This window comes from Triturus cristatus, chromosome 1_2 (assembly GCF_964204655.1).
Source record: "Triturus cristatus chromosome 1_2, aTriCri1.1, whole genome shotgun sequence".
In the NCBI taxonomy this organism is placed as follows: domain Eukaryota; kingdom Metazoa; phylum Chordata; class Amphibia; order Caudata; family Salamandridae; genus Triturus; species Triturus cristatus.
Window position 1 is genome coordinate 330,563,263 of NC_140580.1, and position 26,147 is coordinate 330,589,409.

At 45.4% G+C, this 26,147-nt stretch overlaps 2 protein-coding genes across 2 annotated transcripts in view; one reads left to right on the forward strand and one right to left on the reverse strand.

The window, feature by feature from the left end:
- Positions 1-26,147, forward strand: part of LOC146867262 (transmembrane protein 150A-like) — a 640,885-nt gene that overhangs the window by 19,759 nt on the left and 594,979 nt on the right. The window lies entirely within an intron of this gene.
- On the reverse strand, positions 4,445-9,019 carry LOC146867263 (zinc finger MYM-type protein 1-like). Its single transcript, XM_085603922.1, has 2 exons — positions 6,973-9,019; positions 4,445-4,851 (listed from the first exon to the last, which is right to left on the reverse strand). The coding sequence occupies exon 1, from the start codon at positions 8,992-8,994 to the stop codon at positions 7,012-7,014; it is 1,983 nt and encodes a 660-aa protein (XP_085460048.1). The 5' UTR covers positions 8,995-9,019; the 3' UTR covers positions 4,445-4,851; positions 6,973-7,011.

The following is a 26,147-nucleotide window of genomic DNA, read 5'->3' on the forward strand; positions in this document are numbered from 1 at the left end:
TAGTACCTTCACTATGATCGATTTATGGCCAAAGTCTTATTTCATATGTTTTTAATACTATCTTGCTTTTACATGAGATACGTTTCTCCAGTTGTCTCAAACTACATGCGTATGCACCTGATATGTAATTGCTGATGTAGTGAGCTTTATTTTGAAATAGGTGTCATACTGATATGCTATGTACTTGCACTAAATGCTCAAAACCTAATAAAAAGTATTCCCCAAAAATTAAATGTGTTGGTGGGGCAGTTGTAGGAGGTATTCTGGAGCTTGCGAGTAAGAGAGGCGAGTGTGAACATGATTTTGCTATTTCCCGTACAGAGATGAAAGGAAAGGCTAGAGGATGGGATGATGCCCAATGAGAATTGAGTAGAATGAGCGCAATAGGGTACCCTGGGCTGAGCCCTCTGGATGCCAACTGGGAGACAGGTGCGAAAGGACAGAGCAGATCACCAAGAAACAGAGGTAGGAATTGGATAGATTGACTGAGACTAAATCTAAAACTTGTTTCATTAAGGCCAATGGATGAGCGTGTCCAGTGGGGTGAAGTGATTGACATGTCCAATGCAGTCTGGGTCAGAGGATACATTTAGCTGTCCTAAGATTGTGATGTGCATAAATATTGTAATTTGGACATAAGAGACTGCAGTTTCAGCAAAGTAGAGGTATGGGAGTCAAATAAGAGTAGGCCTAGTAAGATGTGAGTGACGACGAGATAATCCAAACGGTGGCATTTTCCAAGCATGGCAACGCTTCAACAGATTTCAATCATTTTAGTTAAATTGCTACTGTTAGAGAGAGAGACCGTGAATAAATGTGTGTGAGAGAAAAGTGACTGGGTATTAGGGTGTAACAAGAGATTCGGGGGCGGTAATATTTGACTTGGAACACGATGAGTTGCAGTTATAATTACAGAATAAACTCATTCTGGATGTTTTGGGGGTGGAGAAGGAGGCAGAATGAACCATTGCTTGGGACAGTTGAAAAGGAAAGAGGGGACAAGAGTAAGGATGATAAAGTGGGCCTAATTGGGTAGCATTTAGCACAGTTGTTGGCTGAGAGATACTGCAAGAGATGGCCGTGCAATGTTATGACGTGATATGACTATATTTGAGTCCAAATTTGTTTTCTTCAATACTAAATGGTATTCTCAGTTTCTCTAATAAGAAGTGCATAATGGTCTAACAGGACCAGATATGAGGGGGTATCAATCGTCAGCTGTGGGGTACATAAGTATAAAGAGGTGGAGGCTTCCTTGTGCATCGAGCAATGTGCCGGGTGTTATCCAAATGATCTGAAGTTGAATGGTAGGACTAGGTTGCCACGTACCCGATTAGGATGAAACAGGATCACTTCGGAGTGAATTTTACATTTCATGTTCGAGGAGTGGTGAAGGGCGGGTGGTCTGTAGCCAGACGGATACATGCATGATCATAGTGTGATGGCTCACATAGAAGTAGAAGGTGTTTGAGTCGAGTGGGCAGGGAAGGTGTAATTGATCTGAGATAAGTTGTATGATGAAGATGTTAAGACTCTGCTTTAAGATGGAGGTTCATATTTCCAAGGACATTGAGCGGCGATGAAGGGGTAGAGAGCTAAAGATAAAGTCACGGTCCTCCAAGTATGATTGAATGGTGGCCGGCCGATGATATTTGCGTGCTGCGTAAATGTGGACAGCTAAGTTTCCTCTAGACTAGAAACTGCATTCAACTAATTGGCATACCCCCTCTAATAATGTACAACTTACTGCAACACTTTAAACTAACCCCACCAACAAAATCTGGGCTCCACAAGTGGAATGCTACTGGTCCACAGGCACTTCAACTCTTAGTAGAAAATACTATACCAATCTGCAGTAGACAATGAGGTGTTTTTTACAGGGTGTTGGGGAGTTGAAAACAGCATGAGTGAGAGTCAGTAGCACTTTGTGAAAGAGTGGACCTCTACTGTGCATGTGTGTCGAGGGGCAGGGCTAGCGTGGAGAGTGACAGTTGAAGACCGCCTATGCTCAGTCCAGGTCTGTAATGGTGGTAAAGCGGAGTGAGGGTGTATGAAAGTTAAAATGGTTAGTGTTAAAATGTTTTGTTGCAGCAGACCTGCCATAGGCCCAGAGACATGGTTTATCGTTTGTTCTTCAGAGTAGCTAAGCCCCTTCTGCTTGTCAGCCGCCGCCTCCAGTACCAAGTGCATCATTTTTCACGATTTTCCTCCAGTGTGTGGCTATTTCTAGGAATTGGATTTATGCCTTGAAGTTTACTTCGCAGTAGCTTTGTTAACCCACGGATCTATCTTAGCCTCTTTGTCACTGAATCAGGGTCTCTTTACCTTCACGTTCACTGTAAGACTGCCCCTCCTGCTACCTCAGGTCTGCACACCTTTAGTTCCCTATGCACCCCGGCGTTTCCCAGCCTCCTCCGTCACACCTCCCTAGGATGTCTCACTGTTTCTATTACTCGAGTCTGTTATGTGCACATTATGCACGATTCTCTGCAGAAGCTACATTAACCCACTGAACTATCTCAATCCTATAATCTCTGTAACAATGCTGTGTAACACAATCACCTCACATGCGTTAACTGTGCTAGTGTGTTAGGCCTTCATACAGCCATGTTTCAGAAATGTAACTCTGCTCTTTTCGTCTTTTGAGACCCTGGCATCATTATCCACTGTGTATTTGCTAACATGTTAAAAACACTCCCCGCCCCTCACTTACACGTTCCCGCCCATCCTTCGCGTGGTGTCTACTTCTGGAGCTCTCTGGGGTCATGGGGGTTCTGTTCATTGGAGTCGTGCGGTGTATCCAGGGTCAAGCCCCCTCTCCTGCCAAATTGATTCTTGAACACCAACGTGTATTCTATTTTTAAGCGCGCTGAAAAGCCACCCGCTCACTTGTGAGGGAGATGATGCGTTTAAGTGGGCTATTTCTGAAGCGCTTTCGCCAGTGTGTACACCACGTATTACCGCTACTCGCTGTACTCGAGCACAGAGGCACTTGCTGTACGGGTTCTAGCTGCACTCTCCCGGTAGAGTTGGTAATAGCGCTTAAAAATGCAGCGAGAAAATAGTCACTTTGAACTTTTGTGAAACGACAGAGAAGAGGGAAAAACGCACGCTTCCAAAGGGATTGATTTCATTTTCTTTTGAAAACATTTGGAAGTTTGACAGGTCTTGCCACTAAATGACTCTTCCGTACATCCACTCTCATTCAGTTAGCCTTTCAGCTTCTATTTAGGTCTATTGGTCACTGTCAACACTGGCAAGAGTACTCTGCTGACACGTGTTTTGCAATCATTTCTGATCATCAACTGGGTTCAAATTTATTTTTTATTCAAATTAAATTTTAATTCCAGTTGGCCTGGGAAAACTTCAGCCTGACTGGTGATCCCAAATAGGCATTTGATAGAAAATAAATGTCACCTTTCAATTGCTAGAATCGCCTCACTCTGAAACTAACGTCCTCTCTGGGGTGATTGTTATGGGAAAACAAGAATTACGTTATTTGGGTAGATTTTGGAACTGATTCAATGTTACTTCTTCCTGAGAGGGTCACTTGGGGCCCTAATTCAACATTTCCCATACTCAAAGGTTGGAATATTGGTTGCAGGAGTCTTCAAGGCCATTGATACAAACTTGCATGAAAAAGTTAAAGATAGGCTTTGGGGTATATCCGTGGCTCACATATATATGTTTACCTTGTGCATTCCATGGTGGAACCTTCCTTTTCTGGTAACTTTACTTCTTATTCAAACCAATTTGCAGAGAATCCTTGATCAAATGATTCGCTCCTCTAAACAGCAAGCTCCATAAACCCATCATTTAGCTGCTATTGAAAGGGGATTGCTTGCAGTGTGCATGAGCCACGACACATGGGATTATGTTTCCGGAACGGCAGTGTCCGCCACCAGGCATCATGGCCACATGGAGTATGCTTCTCATTACCTACATAGCAGGGGCGGTGGGTGAGATTAGAAAGTGGTGGGGCGCAACCGAATTAGCATACAGCACCGTAGCGAGCGAGCGCAGCTCGCGAGCCCGAACCCCAAAAGGGGGGTTTGGGGGGATTACCCCCCCCAAGAAAATTTTGGAAAAAAAGAAGAAAAATCGTGCATTTTCAAGCAAATTTGAGAAAGCAGGAAGGTTAATAAAGCAATTGTGAAAGTGCAGTTATTACATTAATAGATGGCATAACATAGGTAGCTGCTTATTCAGTATTACCACAGAGCTTCATACATTCTGTCCTATTATGCTCAGGTGCTGAATTCAGACTATAAGACTCATGGAAATCTCAGCTCTAAGAGTAGAAGAAGTTGCACAGCAGTGTAATGGTTGCCAGGCTCGTTCCGCAGGAGCGTCAGGAACTTGAAGAAAAGTCCACAGTCTTCCCCTACGGCCTTCCGACTCTATTAGAATAGACTCTAGAGTAACGAATGGCACGCAAGGGGAAAACAGGGAAACAAAACAAGGAAAGGCGGGGGAAGAAAAACAGTCTTACAACATACTGAATATTAGACTCTAGAGTAACGAATGGCAAGCAAGGGGAAAACAGGGAAACAAAACAAGGAAAGGCGGGGGAAGAAAAACAGTCTTACAATATACTGAATATAAAAGAGGCAGCGCAATGCGCTGTTACCGTGATTCTGGTTGAGCTGAACTTTGTACACACACTTCACATAGGTCCACGCAAGTACCCCAAATATAAATGGTATAAAGCAGTGTTTCCCAAACTGTGGTCACATTCCCAGGGGGGTCCTCAGGCAGTAATTTTAAAAGCACAAAAAAGTTCCTTGTAGAATCAGCAGTTTTCCAGCAACAATAAAAGTGTCAAGATTACGTCGGTGATTAATGTACCTGCTGGAGAGAGATGAGAGTTGTGTCAAGTGGCAGCTTTGACTTATCTAATGTAGCACAGAGGGTTAATATGCCTACTGCAAAGAACGTGTACCATGCATTTTGAAAAACATTTTTTATGTGCCTAGGTTAGTGGGTTACTGCTTTAGTCACAGATTCTTTTGTTACTGTGCAGTTCATAAGTGACAATAGTAATCTAGCACAGTGACCTATAAACTGTCATCAAAGAGCTGCTTGCAAGCTGCATGATACAAGTTAGAAACATATGTTTGTTTCAAGTCTTTCATTATCCTAATCCTGCTAAAAAGGTTTATTTGGGTGGAAATACATTTTTATTGTTAAAGTCAATGCTAACCACTGTTATGTTCTGAATCCTGAGTTTGTGCTTCTCCAGACCAAGCACTCTTTAAAAATGCCTACCAGTATGAATAACATGTGAATCCTACACCCTGTAGTCGCATTTGCCTTATGTAACATTTTCTATACACTGATTTACACGTATGAATCATTGTCTCCATGGGGCAGATTTGCAAGAAAATTGACTGTGTGTGTCGCAAGCCATTTGGCTGCGCCGCACTGAGTCACTTTCGAAGCACAGGGATGCGACATATTTACAACAATATGTTGCATCTCTGTGCTTCCCCCTGTGCTGGCGCACAAACTGCTGCCATACGCCTGCACAGGCACATTTGCACCATGGTGCAAGGATGCCTGTGTCGTGGGGAGATTGTTTATGTGCAGGAAGTAACCCTTCCTGCATGTAAACAATCAGAAATGGCGTTTTTCAACTTCTAAGTGTGCTGCATTAGCACACATAGAACTTGCAAAACGTCATTGTTTTACTGATTGTTTATGTGCAGGAAGGGACACCTTCCTGTACATAAGCAATCACCAGAGGTAATATCCTGTTTCTATGCGTGCTGCAGAATGCAACATGCATAGAAAGAGGAGAAATTAATAAATTTCTCCAAGTTGCCCCTCCCTACGCCTCCCCTGGGGTGGCGTAGCATTCAGACACATTTCCAGATTTACGATTCCTCGTAAATCTGGAAATGTGTCTGGTTCCATGGGTTATGCGTGGGAACACCCACAGCAACACTCATGGAACGTCCCTTTCACGTAAAGTGCTGTGTGCAATTGGGCCATATTTACAAGACCAGTAAAAGTCACGCAGGGTTGCTTTTCCTGCCTTGGAAATATGGGGCACTAAAATGCGTCACTGGTGCATCACTTTTTGTGACGCACCTGTGGCGCAAGGGGCTTGTAAATCAGCCCCTATATGTGTGTGATTTAAGGTGCTCTGACATCCTTCAATGGTATGAGAGATGTTATAAAACAAATTAAATACATGTGACAGAGGGGCTATGGAGAGATGAGGCACTGTTGGAGGAGGATAATATGGGAATCATTGAAGAACCCCAACAAAGATTGTCATATCCTGGTGCATAGTAAGGTCATCATTTACTACTCTTTAAAAGCTGATACAATTCAATATATAATGATACATTTGTTGTAGACTGCACCATTGTTTCCTAAATTGTCTTGGGGGGAGAGCCTCCCAAAGCCCCCTTTGTAGTGGTCAGGCGCACTCACTGCACTAGGTGTGCACTGTATGGGGACTGGTCTGCAAACATTTGCCTGGGCTGCTTTGGGTTTCCAGTCTGGCCCTGGCAGGAGTCTCATACTGCGAAATAAAACCAACCATTTAAAAGTTAGTCATGGAGATGCAGCGCTAACCCTCCTGTTTTTTGCTAATTCTTTCAATATAAAATACTAAAATCCTTAGTAATTCGAGTATCCGTTTTGTGTGCACACGTGTGTTTATTGTTTTCGAATTACTGTTTTAATGTTTGAAATTTAAGTCATACAAATTGCTTGGGGGTCCCCGGCTTCCAGTGGTGACTCAATTGGGGTCCTCAGGAGTAAACAGTTTGGGAACCACTGGTATAAAGGTTTTCGCAATTTGCCAAGGGGAAAGGTTTGATAGGCAACACAAGCAACGAATCGTTCACCCTGCGGGAGACAGGTCCGGCCAGTGAACAAAGGTGAGCAAATCTGTGTAGTCTCCAAATAGAACAAACACTACAAAACTTTTAAAAACAGAGATAACAATGCATTTCTTACCTCAATCAGAATTTTTTGTATTCAAACAAGTAGCAGCATTCACTTTTTGTAGATGAAATCCGCACGTCTCTCTTTCAGTGTAGCAAACTTGTCAATTACTTTCATGTTGAAGTCCGGTATCTTTTGGACTAGCTTGCTCTCTACAGATAGCATCGCCAAAGCATTTAGTCTTTCCTCTAGCATGGTGTTCCTGAGGAATGTCTTTATGCGCTTTAAGGCTGAAAAACATCGTTCAGCTTCTACTGTTGTCATTGGAGTCGTAATCACAATTTTTAGTAAAGTCACTGTCTCTGTAAGTGAGTTTTCCATATGCAGTTTATGAATTAAACTCAGCAAAGTCAAGGCGCTTGTGGCCTTCCGGTACACAGGCATTCCGTAGAGTACAGTTAACTCAGTTCTCAGCTGCTCTTTTTTGAGCATAGGATACGCTTCCACAGCCTGATTCAGAGCACGCTCAGGGAAGGATTCATCATATTGTGCAAACTCTTTACCTTGCAATAAAGTCGCACTCACCAAATGTTTTGTGAACGAAAAGCGTTCTTTCGCCTGCACAATTACAATGTCACATATCTCCTTTCCAATTCGAACCAGAGAGGTGATGTTTTGTCTGCGGTTTGCAAAAACAGAATGCTGCGGCAGTTTGCTCTCTAAATCTTCAACCCCATCTCTCACTTTCATAATCTGTTGTACAAATGCAGATGTATTGGCTTTCACAGAGACAGTATCTAGGTCTTTTCTTTGCAACTGATCGTATAACACATCAACAGGAATCATTATGTCATGAAATAAAAACAGTAAGAACTGAAACTCTTTGTCTTGTAGTGTTCTAATAAAGCCATGGGCTTCATTCTGACTTGTGTGATCAAAGTCTGCTCTGGATGCTATGGCGACAAAACATTTCTCAAGGCCCTCCCTCTGTTCAAAGATTAAGTTGACTGTACGAATGTGAAAGTTCCAACGAGTTGAGGATCCCCTTGGTACGCTTTTGTCCACAATCTCATGAAGGGCTTCTGTTCTTTTGGGGGAACGTGTGAAGAATGCTGCTATGCCTCCGATATCCTGAAAGAAGACTCGTGTCTCTCTGATCTTTGATACCGCCTGTTGCATAATAAGATTGAGTTGGTGGGCGTAACAGTGCACAAAATGAGCATTAGGGTACACATCTCGAATTCTCTTCTGAACTCCACTAAGGCTCCCACTCATTACGGATGCACCGTCATAGCTTTGTGCGATAAGCTTTTGTTTTTGAGGCAGGTCCGGGAAAATTAAGTCCAGTTGACACAGTATTGCTTCAGTGATGGTTGCTGCACTAGAGTCACTTAAATGCGTGAAGCCATAAAATCTTTCCACAATGTTTCTGTCACTGTCAAGGTACCGAAACACTAACACGGACTGTGTTTGAGTGGACACATCAGTGGTGTCATCAGCCTGAATAGCCACAAAGTCTGTGTTTCGCAACTCTTGCACAATATGGCTTCTTATAATTTCGAGCATACAGTCAAGGAGTTCATTTTGTATTGTATTAGAGGTGCCCTTAAAGACTGTAGCATGTGCTAAATGTCTTTCCAAATCCTGGTCTATGGTTGACATTAAATCCACTAGGCCTCGGAAGATCCCAGGTTTTGAGGAAGTTTCCGATTCATCATGGCCTCGCAATGCCAGTTCGAAAGCACCACAGAAACGAATGCAATCAATGATCTTGGATAGATTTTGTCTGTTCTTATCCACAGCTTCATTGTGTTTTTGAATGGATTTGCGATACGCATCATTTATCTGCTGCTCAATTGGTGCGTCTTCCCCCAACATTCCCAGTCTTGTCAGGTTTTCCAGATGATTTCTTGTGAGCGCATGCTTCTTTATTTTTTCAGCGATGTGCTTCAGGTCGACCATTCCTTGCCGTGTCCAAGAAAAGTCACCGCCAAACAGCAAGCAGGGGAAGCAGAACAGAGAATTGCGTATAGGGCAGCCTGTAAGCCAATCAGCTTTTGTGTACCAGGCATTTGAGAATGTACGTTTTGACATTTTTCCTCTGTCCTGGGTAGTTTGCTGTAGGTTTATTTCAGGCTGATGAGGTCCCAATTCTTTTAACTTCAGTTTTCGTTCAAGTGGCCGTGACTGGAATGACTTTGTAATCAGCTCTTGTACTGTATTCATGATGGGGTGTCGGGTGTTGCTGGCCTTACCAATATATATATATATATATATATATTAAAGAAACCTGTCAATAATCAAAGTACAACGTATAAGGTGCAGTGCAATAATATCAAATTTCAGTATAAATACATTATACATATATATTGTGCATTATCCTAATACATCTCAAATGACTGCTAAAAATAGAGCCGTACTGCCTCCTGCCTCTCTGTGCCATAGTGTTGCTGGAGGCACTGAAAGACACTGCTTGAGGGCCTTGAGAGTGACCACATGACATACATGCTCTAACTACGATGTAAAAAAATATATAGCATCAGTTGCCTTACCTTTAACACTGGTGTTTGCTGGGTTGTAGCCGGGGTCGGGTGAGAGAGCAGCAAAGGAGGTTGGGGTCCTCTTGTTGTTTGCTGGAAAATTGCCCCAAAATGCGGTAATGTTTCAGGTTGTCAGGTGCTGAAAATGAAAAGATAACAATTTATTTTTGAAACAGTAGGGTAATGAAACAAAGACTGTGGGGAAAAAACATAACGCTCCAATTTTTTCCTAGACATCAGATGAATCTATTGGAGGCTTTGAAAATAAGGAGAAAGTGACTGCCAGGGAAAGAGGTCCCATCACTGCCCTAGAAACAGTTACCAGATTAGAAGGAATGAATTGAGTGCAAAAACCTGCATCCTCTGAGGTCCAGACATCATTCTCATTGTAAGGTCCCTGAAGAGGCAAGTCTGAGTCTGACCCCTAGGTATCAAATATTTAACCTTTGCAGCGGGTGTCATAACTCTGCAGGACGGTCTGTTCTGTGACCTCATCACTACTCTAGAAAAGTGGCTAGGGATAATGGTGGGGAGATACCCAATCTAGTTAGTAGAGCAAACAAACACACAGAGGAAACAGACAGGGAAACCCTAGTCTTTGTGCTTCTGAAAAGCTGTGTTCTCAGTGTCAATGGGAAATAGGCACATTTTGATTGGTGTCTTGTTTTTTACACCACTTTTTCCCATACATCAAAAGTGTTCCACCAGAATCAGCAACAAAGCAGGCAATTGGACACTGAAAGAGAATGCAGATCCAGGGAGGCTCCAACACAGAAGGGTGTAGAGTCTGGGACATCTAACGTAGTGCAGTTGAAGTGAGTGATGTGTGTTCTGACAGCAGTGAGTGATGTGGACAGTGAGCCTGATGTCTGGGATGTGCCAGAAGGGCTTTTTTATATGTACTAAACCCATTTGGGTTTTGTGATCCATTCCGACTCGTAATTAATTAGGAGGGGTCGTAAAAGGGGTAACCCTGCCTAATTACAAATAGCAAAGGCATTAATAATTTGCTATCATAATTGCGGTCGCAACCATTGGCCAGTTACCAATACCACAAAGGAAGGGTTAACTGATTCACAAAGAGGAAGGCTCATTTGCGAACTGTGTCCACAGCCTGGGAGGGATTTGAGTAGGTGGTTTAAGGCACTTGGCCAGGGCATAGGTCGCATCACAAAAGAAAAGTAAAGACAGGTCGTAAAATGTAGGTGCACTTTTTCTGCCCATCCTTTTGATACATCTAGGACAAAATGGCTTTTCAAATTACCAGGTGGATTTAAAAAGACCCTTTACACTGACCTGCTCCCTGCTGACGAGAGGCAACTACCTCGAAACACGTGTCCAGGGATGGCTAACGCAACACATACTGTTCTTTTTACACATCGTGGCATAGGGGTACCCCCCGTCGCCACTACATTTACCACAGTCCTTTGGGGCAACTTGCTGGTGTGACGAGCAGTGTGCGACCAACTTTTGCATAATTTATTACGGCTCCCTTGAGCCAACGGGCTGACGAGCCTTGGATCTGCACCTGCGCGCCATGAGAGGTACTTGACCTGTTTTAATTACATTTTGGCAGTCCACACGGCACCCCTTTACACTGACCTGCTCCCTGCTGACGAGAGGCAACTACCTCGAAACACGTGTCCAGGGATGGCTAACGCAACACATACTGTTCTTTTTACACATCGTGGCATAGGGGTACCCCCCGTCGCCACTACATTTACCACAGTCCTTTGGGGCAACTTGCTGGTGTGACGAGCAGTGTGCGACCAACTTTTGCATAATTTATTACGGCTCCCTTGAGCCAACGGGCTGACGAGCCTTGGATCTGCACCTGCGCGCCATGAGAGGTACTTGACCTGTTTTAATTACATTTTGGCAGTCCACACGGCACCCCTTTACACTGACCTGCTCCCTGCTGACGAGAGGCAACTACCTCGAAACACGTGTCCAGGGATGGCTAACGCAACACATACTGTTCTTTTTACACATCGTGGCATAGGGGTACCCCCCGTCGCCACTACATTTACCACAGTCCTTTGGGGCAACTTGCTGGTGTGACGAGCAGTGTGCGACCAACTTTTGCATAATTTATTACGGCTCCCTTGAGCCAACGGGCTGACGAGCCTTGGATCTGCACCTGCGCGCCATGAGAGGTACTTGACCTGTTTTAATTACATTTTGGCAGTCCACACGGCACCCCTTTACACTGACCTGCTCCCTGCTGACGAGAGGCAACTACCTCGAAACACGTGTCCAGGGATGGCTAACGCAACACATACTGTTCTTTTTACACATCGTGGCATAGGGGTACCCCCCGTCGCCACTACATTTACCACAGTCCTTTGGGGCAACTTGCTGGTGTGACGAGCAGTGTGCGACCAACTTTTGCATAATTTATTACGGCTCCCTTGAGCCAACGGGCTGACGAGCCTTGGATCTGCACCTGCGCGCCATGAGAGGTACTTGACCTGTTTTAATTACATTTTGGCAGTCCACACGGCACCCCTTTACACTGACCTGCTCCCTGCTGACGAGAGGCAACTACCTCGAAACACGTGTCCAGGGATGGCTAACGCAACACATACTGTTCTTTTTACACATCGTGGCATAGGGGTACCCCCCGTCGCCACTACATTTACCACAGTCCTTTGGGGCAACTTGCTGGTGTGACGAGCAGTGTGCGACCAACTTTTGCATAATTTATTACGGCTCCCTTGAGCCAACGGGCTGACGAGCCTTGGATCTGCACCTGCGCGCCATGAGAGGTACTTGACCTGTTTTAATTACATTTTGGCAGTCCACACGGCACCCCTTTACACTGACCTGCTCCCTGCTGACGAGAGGCAACTACCTCGAAACACGTGTCCAGGGATGGCTAACGCAACACATACTGTTCTTTTTACACATCGTGGCATAGGGGTACCCCCCGTCGCCACTACATTTACCACAGTCCTTTGGGGCAACTTGCTGGTGTGACGAGCAGTGTGCGACCAACTTTTGCATAATTTATTACGGCTCCCTTGAGCCAACGGGCTGACGAGCCTTGGATCTGCACCTGCGCGCCATGAGAGGTACTTGACCTGTTTTAATTACATTTTGGCAGTCCACACGGCACCCCTTTACACTGACCTGCTCCCTGCTGACGAGAGGCAACTACCTCGAAACACGTGTCCAGGGATGGCTAACGCAACACATACTGTTCTTTTTACACATCGTGGCATAGGGGTACCCCCCGTCGCCACTACATTTACCACAGTCCTTTGGGGCAACTTGCTGGTGTGACGAGCAGTGTGCGACCAACTTTTGCAGGATTTAAAAAGAGTCCCTTGTCGTTTCGCACTTTACGGCTGGGTTGTTATTTGTTCTGTTAATGGCGGTAGAATAAAGTTGAAATCCATGGAGATTGTCTCGAAGTATGCGACATTGCGACAGGCCCCCCCCCCTCCCTCTTCTCCCCCCCCCCCGCATAGCAAGCAGCGCCTTCATAAATGCTAGCCCGCGCGCCAGAGTCCCTTTATGAGCACCAGACGCCTACAGTGCAGCGAAGCGCGCAATCCTTAATGCTACCTGCATTGATATTTTATGGCACAAAAGCGACATAACTGTCGGGAATCCCTTTGTTAAATGGCCGCATTAAGCAAGCAGTCTCATGAAATGTCTAATCCCCAGTAACCCTGGTGAAGTGTGTTTGTTTTTGCCGTGTCATGTATGCTCTGGCCGTAAGACCCACAGTAACTTGGCCAGTTATCAGGGAGCGTATTGGAGAGAAGTCTTAGAGTTCTGGAGTGAGGTCATTATTTACAAATGAGATATTAGGAAGATTTCCAAGGGGGTCATTGCTAAAATAGATAACACGGGGAAAGGAAGGCCTTGGCATTAACGGGAATGAAGTTACTGCACAAACCAAGGGAAACAACAACAGCAGCAATGCAATACAAGAGAGAGTAAAAAAGAAAAAAAACACTGTACGAACGACTAAAAACAGTACAGCAAAATCGTGCATCGAAATGCAACGCTGGTGACCAATTAAGAAATGTCCCAAGTATTGTATCAGAAAACCTGGGACTGCATCAGGCAGTAGATGGCTCGATGCGTTTTTCTTTATCTTTGCACATACACGTCTAGAACAGAACTATTTTACTTACTGTACATCGAAGGCCGTCAGAATGTGTGTGTAAATTTATCAATAGTATGTTATCAGACGGCTGTAGTGTGTGGAAAGGTGCTCCCTTAAACCAGGTGTCCTTGTGTGGGGTTCAGAGCAAGCTCAGGCCTCTTCTCGCGGGTGCGGGTGCGGGGGGGCAGGGCACCCGCTTAGACCCACGCCGGTGCGTCCAGTACCAAAACAATCATGGACACTCTGTCTCTGATTGTTACTATCCCTCGAGAATCCTACCCGGTTAGCAGAACACACGGCACCCCGCGCTACCCTCCAAATGGGCTAGCAATGAAAAGTGTCATTTCAGAGCACAGCCAGCCTCTCCCTGCAAACCTTGCACAGCAGCCCCGCCTGTGAACATCCCTCCTTCCTAACATAAAATGTCCTACGATTCGATCCAGACAATATCTCCGATGTCCCCGGCGACCCCTGCGTCCCTCTGCCCCCTCTGCTCGCTTCCCCCGGGTGAGAGCCCGGAGCGGGGAAGCGTGTGTATAAAACGCCATCAGTGAAGGGCTGCTGCAGATTCCAAAATGGCCGTCTGACAACAAGCTGCTGGACGTGCTTTAAAAACAGAGGGATCGGGGCCCCGGCGGTCACCCTGCGAGCCGCGGCCGCCCCACTTCCTTGTCAGTACGCACCCGGTGACAGCCCCAGGCTCGGGGTGCCTCACTGCACCCCATTCCTGCCGACCCACCACAGAGCAGGCGAAATGGCTGCTTCCCTCCCAAACTGCCCGCACGTGCAGGCAGATGACAGTCGGCGCCCTCTCTGCCCCAGTGCCCCCTCTGCCCACATCTCCCGCGTCACGATACCCAGTAACGGGCGCGTATAATGCGACAAGAGAAGCCGGCGATGTCAGCAGCATTCGCTGCAACGGCACGAATCTACCGAGAAACTCGACCAGCAAAGGGCGTGCGGCGTGTCCTAAAGGGCTGTCCGCCTACCAACGCGCACTGTCCCGTTCCCGCTTCGGGGACGTCCGCGTAGAACAATTTACCACCTTTCGTGGTTTCTTCGGGCTCCAAAGGGACTTATTTACCCCAAGATTTGCAAATATCTTCGACAGTAACTAATTCACCCACCTCCTAAAAAACCCTTCTACCCCTGTGGCCTGTGCCCTGACTTCGGGTTCTAGTCCACATTACACAACGGGAAGGGCACCCTTCGTAGAGCACTTAAGGGTATCAAAGCGGCTATTCACCCCAGCGTACCACAACCTTCTTCTGAAACAGAGGCTCGGCTATCTATCCCCTAGCCCACAGACGCCCCTCAGTGCTGTGCCCATACACGAGGGGTATGAATCATAGAACACCTGGTCTGGGCCCCTGGCGTGCCATCTCTACCGAAGTCAAAACGTCGAGTTGTGCCAACGTTTTCAAAAATGCGTAAAATGCGCAACTATTCATGTCCTGTCCGCAGAAGGTTATTCACAAATGTGCTGCAAACTGTCGTCTCAATCCAGCACATCGTATTAGTGCGTCTGACCAGGTATTAGTCATGTCTGAATGCGGGGACTCCAAATCTCTTCTAGGCAGCAACAATCTACTCAGTTTCACAAGTTAGTTGATGAAACGTCACTCCACTGTTCATCTAAAAAAAAGAGTCACTGAACGACAACTCCAAACCAAACTCACAGAAAAGGTGATCTTGTACGAGTAAGACAGCAGCAGCACACACCGTCCCTCACGACCACGAGGCTGTCAGGCTGGGCTCAGGCGACGCGCACGAGTCGAGACAGAGTGGTGAAGTGCACCCGTCACCCGACCGTTACCTATTACGTCACGCGCTCGGCATCCAATATGGATTGCCCGCCCCTGCGGTGACCGGCCAATCCTGGCGCAGTGGCGCTGCATGCAGCACCAGGATTGGCTTGGAGGGCACAGTGACTGCTCGCCCTGTCGCCCTTTTGCTGCCAGCGCTGCCGCCAGCAGGTCCTGCACCCCCCCCCCCCCCCTACTAGCTAATGGGGCCGGCCTGGGTGCGCATGCTCGGGCAAGTTGCTGCCCGAAGCATACATGCGGGGAAAAAAACGTTTTTTTACAGACCTGTCAATCAATCCACACCAGCCAGCCCGGCCCGCCCCCCCCCCCCCTCCCGATAAAGTCGGGTGCTGCCCGGCGCCGTGTAAATGTGGTAAGTAAAGTAGTTATTTCGTAAAAGTTTCATTTATTTTAATTCTTTAACGCGGGTCCAGGGCTGGTGGGGCTACGCCCCTACGCCCCAATGGACGCACCGCGGCTGCTACATAGAGCAGGGAAACTCCTGTGTAGAAAAATGCTTTGAAAATGTTTATATGAGGGAGTGCGAAAAGCAAGTTTAGTGGCGGCTGGAAGGGAATGGGGCGGGGAGGACAAAAAATATTTACATGAAAGAAACCACTTAACTACTCACGGCCGCCTCTGTCTCTCCTCCGTTGCTGACGAGTCCTGGAAGCACCCAGGCTCCCCTAAGCCAATCACAACGCGATTGGTCTGAGCACCGTAGATCGGTGCTCACACTGGGACAGGTGGAGCCTGTGCATGTCTCCCCCCATCAGGCTGCATTACAGCCTGGTGGGGAATATGCAAAGTGCGGATGACTGTTTGGCCGGCCCAAGAGGGCTGGCCAAGCAGTCATGCGCACTTAGTGTGTGCACACCACTTCTCTTCCCTGTGCCACCAGCCCCGCTTTAACCCAGCCCCACAGCAACGAAAAATAAAATCATAACATTATGATCATTTTCTTTTTCCATTTGCCGCTGCTCTGAAAGCAGCGGGACGACTCTCCACCGCCTTCGAGCAGGAGCCGCCCCTAGTTGAAATTATCCAAAGAAGGTTGAGACAGTAGGTTTAATGGGGGGAAAAACCCCAAAGCATCAGTTAGTTATGAGAAGTGTTAATTTAATAGCATTTTTCTCTCTCCCTTGGAAAGCTAAACGGAATAGTCCTAGATGCTGAAAGTTTACAGGTAGAGCGTTGACCGAGACGCAGCTGATTGTAAATTCATCTTTAGTGCTCCTCTCCTGAAGCCCTTCCTCAGATAACCTGTGAAACTAGAAATAAAACTAACGATGGGACGCAAATCTATTGATACTGCCCTCAGAATCCAGCTGTTTCTTTTGCTCTGTGCCCTCAGACGTTCATTCAGCCTTTGCCATTGTCGTCTACGGTAAAACAAAAGAAGTTTGAAAGTTCATATGGTTTGTAAGGTGAGCTTTGCTACCGCCGCTGGGAATGACTATTCTGCCCTACAAAACTATTGCAGGCGAGCTGGCAAGGGTGAGCCCCATCCCGTTTCGCTTTGTTTCTCTTCGCAGATCATTTCCTCTGTCAAGGAATGCCTCTCTCATGTTCTGCTCGAATTTCCTTGCTCAATATTTTTTTTAGAGCAGATATTCAATCCATGAAATCTCTGCATTACTCATTCGCGGAGGTAGTTACTAGTTCCAGTTCATTTCTCTTACGCTCTTCTGTTAGTTCTGTGTTATTTCCTGATGTAGTAGAGACCAACAATCTGTGGCGCATCGAATAGGCCTCTCCTCTTATACCTGTTGGCATTGCCAGTCTTCTTAGCCATGCTGTATAGCATCACGGCTGCTGTGCAGAATGCTATATAAAAGGAAGTGATAACGTGATTTCTGCTTCATTTTTTGTACGTGCATGCATGCATGCATGCGTTTAACACACATGCGCTTTTAAAATGTTATTTTTTTCTTTTTACTCTAGAATCCAAGATTAATTGGTAAATAAAGAAAAAGAGTCAAGGCACTATTTTAAAACACAACGCAATGCGCTTAAAATATAATGAAAATGGATGATTACCATGTGGAGGGTTCGGGGGGGGGGGGGGGGGGGGGGAAGAAAAGCAACACTAACAAAAGAGAGTAATGTCGACCACGGGGAAGAGTGTGGGGAGAAGTAAGCAAGAGTTGAGAGCCCCACACAAGTGCGAGTGGTGGAAAGAAGCGTATCGGTGAGAGGCAGTAATCAGTGGTGTAGGAAGGGGGTGCGGTGGGTGCGGGCTGCCCGGGTGTCATAACTGAGGGGGTGACAAAATGGCAAAAATATGTGAATTTTGGCCATTTTGTCAAGCCGGTGGTGACAAGAAATTTTCTGCACCGGGTACCACCTGACCTTGCTACACCACTGGCATTACTGTAGAGGGGTAGAGAGAGAAACACACACGAGAACCCCCTTCAGAGGGCCCCGGTGCAAGCAGGAGCTACTTGGAGCAACCGTTATGGTTGAGGTCTTTTACTCCCAGTGTGCCAGGGTCCAAACTACTCTGGATCCCGAGCAACCAGATCAAGTACCTCTTCAGCACTTGACTCTGCTATAGCACAGGTTGGGCGGTGCAGGGCTGCGCTGGAGGGTAGGTAGAAGCAAGGTGTAGATTTCCAACTCCAAAACGCCCTCAGCAACCCCAATAAATGAATTTCCAGCCAGATATTAGCTTCTATGAAAAGAAGTAGTATTTATATACGAGCACAAAGTGAAACACGGCACACAACAGTTAATACAGACAGTCTTCGTAAGGCCGGCACTGTCGTGTTGTCTGGGTAAGTCCCTGAATCTCACTCTCCTATTTAAGGCTGATGGTTATTTCTCATTTATGTGAGGCAACATTACGTTCACATCTGGTCATGTCTTCGAAGTTCCACAATGCTTTCTTAAAAGTCAAAGATTTCCAGTGCCTTAGCGCTTTTAGTCAGAGTTAGTTCCTGTAGAGGCTCTGAGGTCCGACAGTCAGTCTTACCTGCTGTCCTTGGAGTTTCAGTTCAGTATGCCTGGCCAGGCTGTGCGTCAGCGGCCCGGTGGCGAACAGAAGTGTGCATATTGCAGCTGAGGCAGCAGGTGTCCATGACAATCCTCCACTAGTGTTATATGTTTTCCTTAGTCCGGTGGCTGGTCTCTGGTGCTTCTTGGTTCAGGTGGTTGAATCAATGCTCTGCTTCTGCAGGTCGCAAATTCACTGCTCTTCACTGTTGCACACTGCTCCAGGGCGATGGCCCTCTCTCTTCACCATGACTTCCACCTGGCAAACGGGGGCCACTGCGCCCACCTAGCATACAAGAGTCCCAAACAGCACACCAAGGTGACGGCCCTTTCGAGCCACAACACTGCATGGGCAACTGCCCACTAATCATCACAGCATTGCACCAGGGCGACAGCCCTTAATCTTTACCTCAGCTCCCACCTTGCCTACGTAGAAGACGGGCCCGTTGACTGTCCTCAACGTGGACCCAAATATCTTACACTGGTTCAGGATCCACTAGGCAGTATTCCTACTGGACCTCACTCTCTTCTCCTCCTCCTCACAGGTTCCTGTCATCTCGGAAGCCAGACACTGGTGCTCTACGTTCCAGGGTGAGTGGTCTTGATTCTCCTGTGTGATATCCCCTCACCCATCAGCGAAACTAGCAGAACTTGGTCCCCAGTCTTAGTCACAACAGGAAGAAATAGTGCTGAGCTTCCCCACACTGATGTACAGCCCCTTTTTGACAATTTTATGAGACTCACTCAAGCTCCTCTTTCTATACCCGGTTCCAGACAGAGGTATAATTTAGCGTGTTAGTCATTCGAGTTCGTGTTGTGGGGTGTGCCACTTTTAAGTGCCCACTCCTCTGTCCTGTCCTTTGTCCAGGAAGCAGTCTGTCACAGCAGGAGCGACCTTTCTCTGATAGACCCACAACACTGGTCACAGGAGTGACTAGAAGATCACACCTGGATGTCAGACTCACTGACATTTACAGAGGCCATGAGTTCGATTCTTTGATTCTTCCCTTACTGGCCCCATCTTCTCCCTGAGATGTGCTAGACCCACTCACCAGTGACATTTTTCAGAATCAAAACTCTTTTGAAGTTCACAAGAGAGATTGACCCTCCATTTCTCCAGTGTGTGTGCATCCCACCCAGCTTTCTGGAATGCAGCCAATCCACAAATCAGTCTGGAATAGCTTCTTCACCTCCACATGCCTTCCTCAAGGCCATGGGTTTCTATTATGGAACCCACAGGCCTCTAATTATTGTACCACTCACAGGCACTCGTACATCACAGCACACACACGTAAGATGCATAGCACTACATGCTAACACTATGATGGCAAAGCGTGAGCTAAACACACAGCAGCGGAACCTTACATGAGTGAGCTGGAATGCCTCACTCCCCTATAAAAAAAAAACACGGAATGATGCCACCACTGTGCTCCTGCTACTTAACTTTCTGGTAAGGGTAATAGTTTTTGCCGACTTACGAGGGTAGCACTTTGGGTGCCCCTCCCCGTCCAACAAGACTGCAGTCTGCGAGACAGGCCTTGGTCATGGCACACACACGCGTGATCCATGTTCTCCTATGACTAGAAACCAGCACCAGTGATCCAGATAACGTTACCGCTGGGACTTCTTTTACTATGAAAGAACCATTTAAATTGGCCCCTCCACTACCCTACAATCAGATTATTTATTACTGAAAACAACCCTATTGAGTTGCAAAGAAGATGCTAGGTGCCAGCTGATCTGACGTGTCATACTGTGAGACGGGAAAGGGATACCCCAACCCAACAGGGAACTTGAAAGAGCCTTGATGTTCTCATGGAACATTTTGGCTTTAAGCCGGTGGACCTAGGCCTGTAGACTAATGACTCTGATTGATACGTGTGATGAGGTTGTGCTCCAGGAAACTAGGCTGTTGGAGGAGGCTAGTGAGAAACCAGAGGAGTATTGCTTTATATGCTGTTTCGAGGACTTTGTGGATGCATCTTATGTTCTTGAAGGTGACCTGTCAGGGCAGTACATTTCTAGGCTAGGCCATGATGGAGTGATACTATTTCCAGTTACAGGTCTTCTGAATAATGCAGGGCAGAGGAGGTGCTGGTTGGTAAGCTTCGTAAAGTGATTTCACTTTGTGAAGACTGTGATTGAAGATCCACTACTACCAGCCCATCTGCAGAGTTTAATAGAAGGACGCCTCAGAGTAAGTGGTGTAGCTCAAAGTTGCTACTGCCATTGTCAATTATGCTAATAGTGTAGAACATACACCGCTTTGCGTTACAAAGTTCTTCATAACATGAACCTGGAAGCTCACAGGTAAAGTAGGCTATTGCGATGGTAGAGAATGTATGTCCCTGTATTGATAACCTAGTTGAGAAGGCACATGCCAGAAGGACTCTAATCTCCATTGTCGAATTGTAGGGAAGGTGGACCTACAATAAATGTTTACGATTTGTTTTTTGCTATTTCCATCTTGGAAATTAAAAAACTAAGAGGGCCTGTTAATTTTGATATAGTCAACAACTTGGCCCACAACTCTTTTTAGGTCTCGCCTGACCCAGCGCATGCGCTGGTCTGGCGAGACTTATTGAGAGGGCTCCAAAAAGTGCTACCAGGCCAGCATAGAGCTACAGTGCATGTGCGCGGGCGCACGCACGCCGCGCTTTACCGCCATTACATTCACTTTCGCGGCTGCGCGGCCGCTTTGTTGTTTGATCGTGATCGCGGTCGCGATCACTTTCACTTTTGCGGCCGCACGGCCGCTTTCCATAGCCAATCGGTCTCGCTTTTGGGACCTTATAAGTATTTAGTTATGCAACCGTTGCATAGCTAAACACTTTTAAGGTCCCAAAGGCGAGACCTATTGGCTATGCCAATGCTTGTTAAGGTCTGGTGTTAGCCAAATACTAACATCAGTATAATATACGTACTTATAAAGCATTTCAGACAACTCTTTGGCCATTGGTTTGGTATTCTCATTCATCCTTTTCTTCCATTCACTTCAGCTCACCACCTGGGTTAATTGGTTGGTCCACTTCAGCTATTGACTAACTTCACTGTGAGGTATGGCATTCTGCACTTTTACAAGGAGCAAATCCCACACAATATAATTCCCTTAAGTGCTTTGGACCACTATTGTAATATGGGGTATTTAAGACCTGACATACTTGTGCTTTTACCCAGATTTTTTTAGGTCAACTACGGTCCATCAGCTTTCCCAAAAACTAAGTTGGGAAAATCAATGTGTAAACAAAACAAACATTGACAAAGGCAAAAGGCTGGATGCCAACCTCAGACCTCTTGGCTTTGCCAACGATTGTTTGTTGTGTGGTCTTGGAAAAGTTGTCTTTGGGACTCTCAGATTTGAACATGGAGCTAGTTGAGTCAAATATCCATACTAAGTAAGCAGAAGTTACTTTTCTCTTCCATGCCTCATTGTAAAATGTGGATTAATAAATGCTTGTATATTCCAGTGACTAATAACCCAAGCATGCAAAGACGTACTTATTCGTGCAAGGGTTGAAACTGCAATGTGTTGGCTCTTTGGTATGAATGTTCTACAAAAAACCAATTCTCTCCTTGTATAAAGAAAAACGGTCCAATCGTTTATTTTGAGGTGTTGAATGCCATGTGAGCTGGTTGCTAAAGGTATTGACTTGTGACCAGAAGATTGGAGTTCTATTCATGCCTTCTACATTTCACCAAAAGGTCTAAGAAATAAAACTTCTGATAGAGACTTTGAACTGTAGATTCCTCACCTTTTGAATGCTATCCAGGCATCGGACCGGATCCAGAAACTTTTCAGCAGTACCTCTCCATGCTGGAAGGTGGCGTCTTGCAGGTCTGAATGGACACCGTTCCTCTCCGTACATCACATGGGGCTTATATAGCCTCCACACCCGCATGCTGATTCCTTTCTTTCCATGCCACCAAGAGTTTCAGCTGTGGCCCGTGCAGGTGAGAGCGGTGGGGCGGCGGGGCCGGGTTGGGTGGGGATTCGACAGATCACCATGAGGGAACATGAATTTTCCTCGTCGTCGTCTGTCGAAATCCACCCTCCCCCCCCCCCCCCCCCCCCCCCCACCCGGCCCCACTGCTTTTACCTGCACCGGTCGCTGTTGAAGAGTTTTTCCAAAGCTCCCTTCATGTCTTTTTGAGACTGTTCACCTCAAAATTTCTCCTGTGCAAGGAATGTCACCCCCAATAACTACAGGTTTTAACCACTGTAGGTAGGAACTGTCGGAAACAAATGTCTGTGACAGATCCCCACCAGGTATGCTTGTGGTGCCTGGGGTCGAGCCACTACTCCAAGGCCTTCACCGACTGTGCGTTATTGAACCCAAAGACCATCAGGTAGCATGAGCCGAAGTTTGAGAGCAGAAATTCCTCCCATGGGTTTTACCACAGCCTGAACACTAGCCAAAATGAGAACTGAGTGACTTAGACTGCCAAAGAAGGGAAATTGGTACCAATAGATTTGTGGAAGTTTGACAATGAGAGCTTAGCTTGGAGTTAAACTTAAAGAACAGGGCCACCGAGTCAAAAGGAGGCAAGGCAGAATATAAATGAAACTGGCGAAATTTGCATAATTAACAAATTTCGTGTTGTGTAAAATTTGTGATGTTCTTCGAAATTTAGCAGTATCCCGTACGATTTTTTTCACACAATGTATGTACTAACACATAATAAAGACAGGCGATATCGGAAAACACATATTTCACCATAGAAGCATAAATTCACAAAATTTGAAATGTCCCAAATTTAAAATAATACATTACATAATTTATGGGAGAGCATTGTGTAAGGAAAGCACACTTAATTAGGAATTGCGGTTATCAATGAAGGCAATAGTAATATCGACAAATTGAAAGGCCCCGCTGGTTGCTCTCTTTAAGACCCCCACCACTCCAACTGGTTTGGTCTTGGCCGTTAGGAGAGGAACATGCCTCTAGGGTTGGAGGGAATTGGCCAACTCAGTTCGCCTATTGTCTAACTATTGACACCCTAATAAGCAAACTGGTCTAATTAAGTACTGTTAATTAATAAATTTTTACGGCTGTAGAAGTGTTTTGGGCAAAAGTTAGCTCAGAATATACAATATGTTGAAACATCCTCCTGGGGCCTTCAGTGATAAAGAGGGGAATGTAAGCTGGTACAGCAATAACAGGAATGAATGAACTTGCCGACAAAGTGTCCCAGAATCAATCTGGCTTGTTATGTCATATTTTGTCTGACCTTAAGAAATCAACAGTACAGGCAGTCTGTTGTTTTCACTCCTTTGGCAAGCCCATTGGGGTAGAAAAGTTAATCTGTAAAATTCTTGCCAGTATCTCTTTACAAGACCTGCCAGGCTTAGTTGAAAAAAAAAAATATATATTATATATATATATATATATATATATATATATATATATATATATATATATATATATATCTCGCTCTTCAATGCTCTCATCCACAGGAGACAAAACGAGGGTGGACCCAAAGTAAGTGCTATTTTTGATTTATTGCTTGAAAAATAGCTCCGCCATGACGCGTTTCGGCAGCTCTCTGCCTTGATCACATGACAGCGTTACCTATTGTGTTTCACCATTTTAAAGTGCCAGTGTCCAATCACATGATTAATAGACATAGAAGAAATTACAATTCAAACTATAAAAAGTTAAAACTTGTACAATGATTGCATAATTGCATGAAAAAATATATATATTCCACACAATTTTTACTTCTTCCGTAAAAATACGACTCAATCCCAAATCCATTAAGCGTGAAGATTTATTCAAACATGATAGCAAGCACAACGCCCGACGCGTTTCGGTGCAGCCACACCTTGGTCACGGGTCAAGGAATTGTTTGTCAAATCAGAATAGAAATAGTGCACAGTGACAAAACCTAGTTGTAGGACTACCAATCCCAATGTTCAACATGGCATCCATTTTGTAATGTGTTTATAAAGCAGCAGAAACTTACATATTCTCAAGTTTTAAGCCAACTGAAAGGTATAACAACACAATATTTGAACTGAAATAGATTTGATATATGTTAATCAAAATATTTTATACAATATAATTCACTGGCGACATTTCAACCGCCATCTTATAAATAATGCCCCAGTGGGCCTATGACAGGAGTGAAAACTGTTACATGCAATTCTGCCCCAGTGGGCCATGTGTAAAAATTGATCATCCATTTTATCAAAGCTTATTGCACATTCTGACCTGGTCATGATTCATATAAGATTTCCTATATATCCTTTCAGTTCACATTCAATGTCATTAACAGAAGTTTCAACACGCTCTGTTGGCATATCATCGACCTGCTGATAATTCTGTCTCCTACAAAAAATTAAAAATAATGCAATCAATATTTCAAAGTGTAAATTTAAAAACAAACATGACTAATTATATAACAATCTATTTATATACAACGGAACAGACCTAGTACCACATATTGGTAAGGCATATTAACCTAAATGAGCCCACATCTCCTCATAGTCGATGTATTTTGATGTGTTTTCATAAGTACTCCCTATAGAAGATACAATTAAATAGTGCGCAATGGACTACAAATCCCAAGGTGCAATGTGATTAATGCCATCAAGGAGAGCACACCGGGGGATCATAAATGTGAAAGCATGCAGGGGATTGTGGGAGCCAGAACTGTTGGTGCAAACAACTTGCCTTTGAGAAAGCAGCATAAATGCTCGGAAACCCGTCAGGCATGGACTGATAGCGATCAGGATTGAATGCCAGTCTCTTTTTTTTTTTTAACAACAAACTTTATTGTTTTGTACAGTACAAGGGTCAATCAAGAAAGGCGACTTCGTACTAATATGAAACACATAAGCACCTTTACTGCAATTTCCTCCCACTACCCTGGTCTGCAAACATCAGACCCCAACCCCCCCCTCCCATCCCAACCTATGCCCACACCCACGTCGTTCATCGCGCAACCTGACGATTGCCACCGTACTGTAGGGTTCAGACACCTCCATGACACTGCAAGCGAGTCGTGCTACGTGGTTCTAAGCAATCTTTCAATGGGATCCCCCATATCGGGCTGTTCCAACAACGCCAGGTCTATACCTCTATACGTAGCCCATCTGGACCATATTTTCCCATGCTTCACTGGGCACCCCCGAGCCTGAAAGACCGCGAGTTCCGCAATCATACAGCGGTCCAGCGAATGCCAGTCTCTTTTAACAAAGGATTGTGATAATCATCCACTGTTGGAGGGTGTCCCCAATGCAGGGCACCTTTTGGAATATTATATATATATTTACTTACTTAAAAAACCATAGGTTTCACACATGTTATAGTTAGCTGGACATTTCCCTCGTAAAAAAACAATGAAATTCCCCCGTTATAGTTACTGCAGGCAACTATAACTCACGCGACCGCAATCCTCTGCTGATGACGTCAGATATTACATCACTGTATTTAGACACCTATTTACCCATGTCTTCTTCCATTAATCTTTAGCTATACATATATTACAAATATTTATTTTTCAGAAAGACACATATGTAATCAGTGATGTAATATCTGACGTCATCAGCAGAGGATTGCGGTCGCGTGAGTTATAGTTGCCTGCACTAACTATAACGGGGGAATTTCATTGTTTTTTTACGAGGGGAATGTCCAGCTAACTATAACATGTGTGAAACCTATGGTTTTTTAAGTGAATTTGCAAGGTTTTTTAAATGCTAATTCCTAACTATAACGTGTGTGAAACCTATGGTTTTTTAAGTGAATTTGTACGGTTTTTTAAATGCTAAGTTATGTATTTATTAAT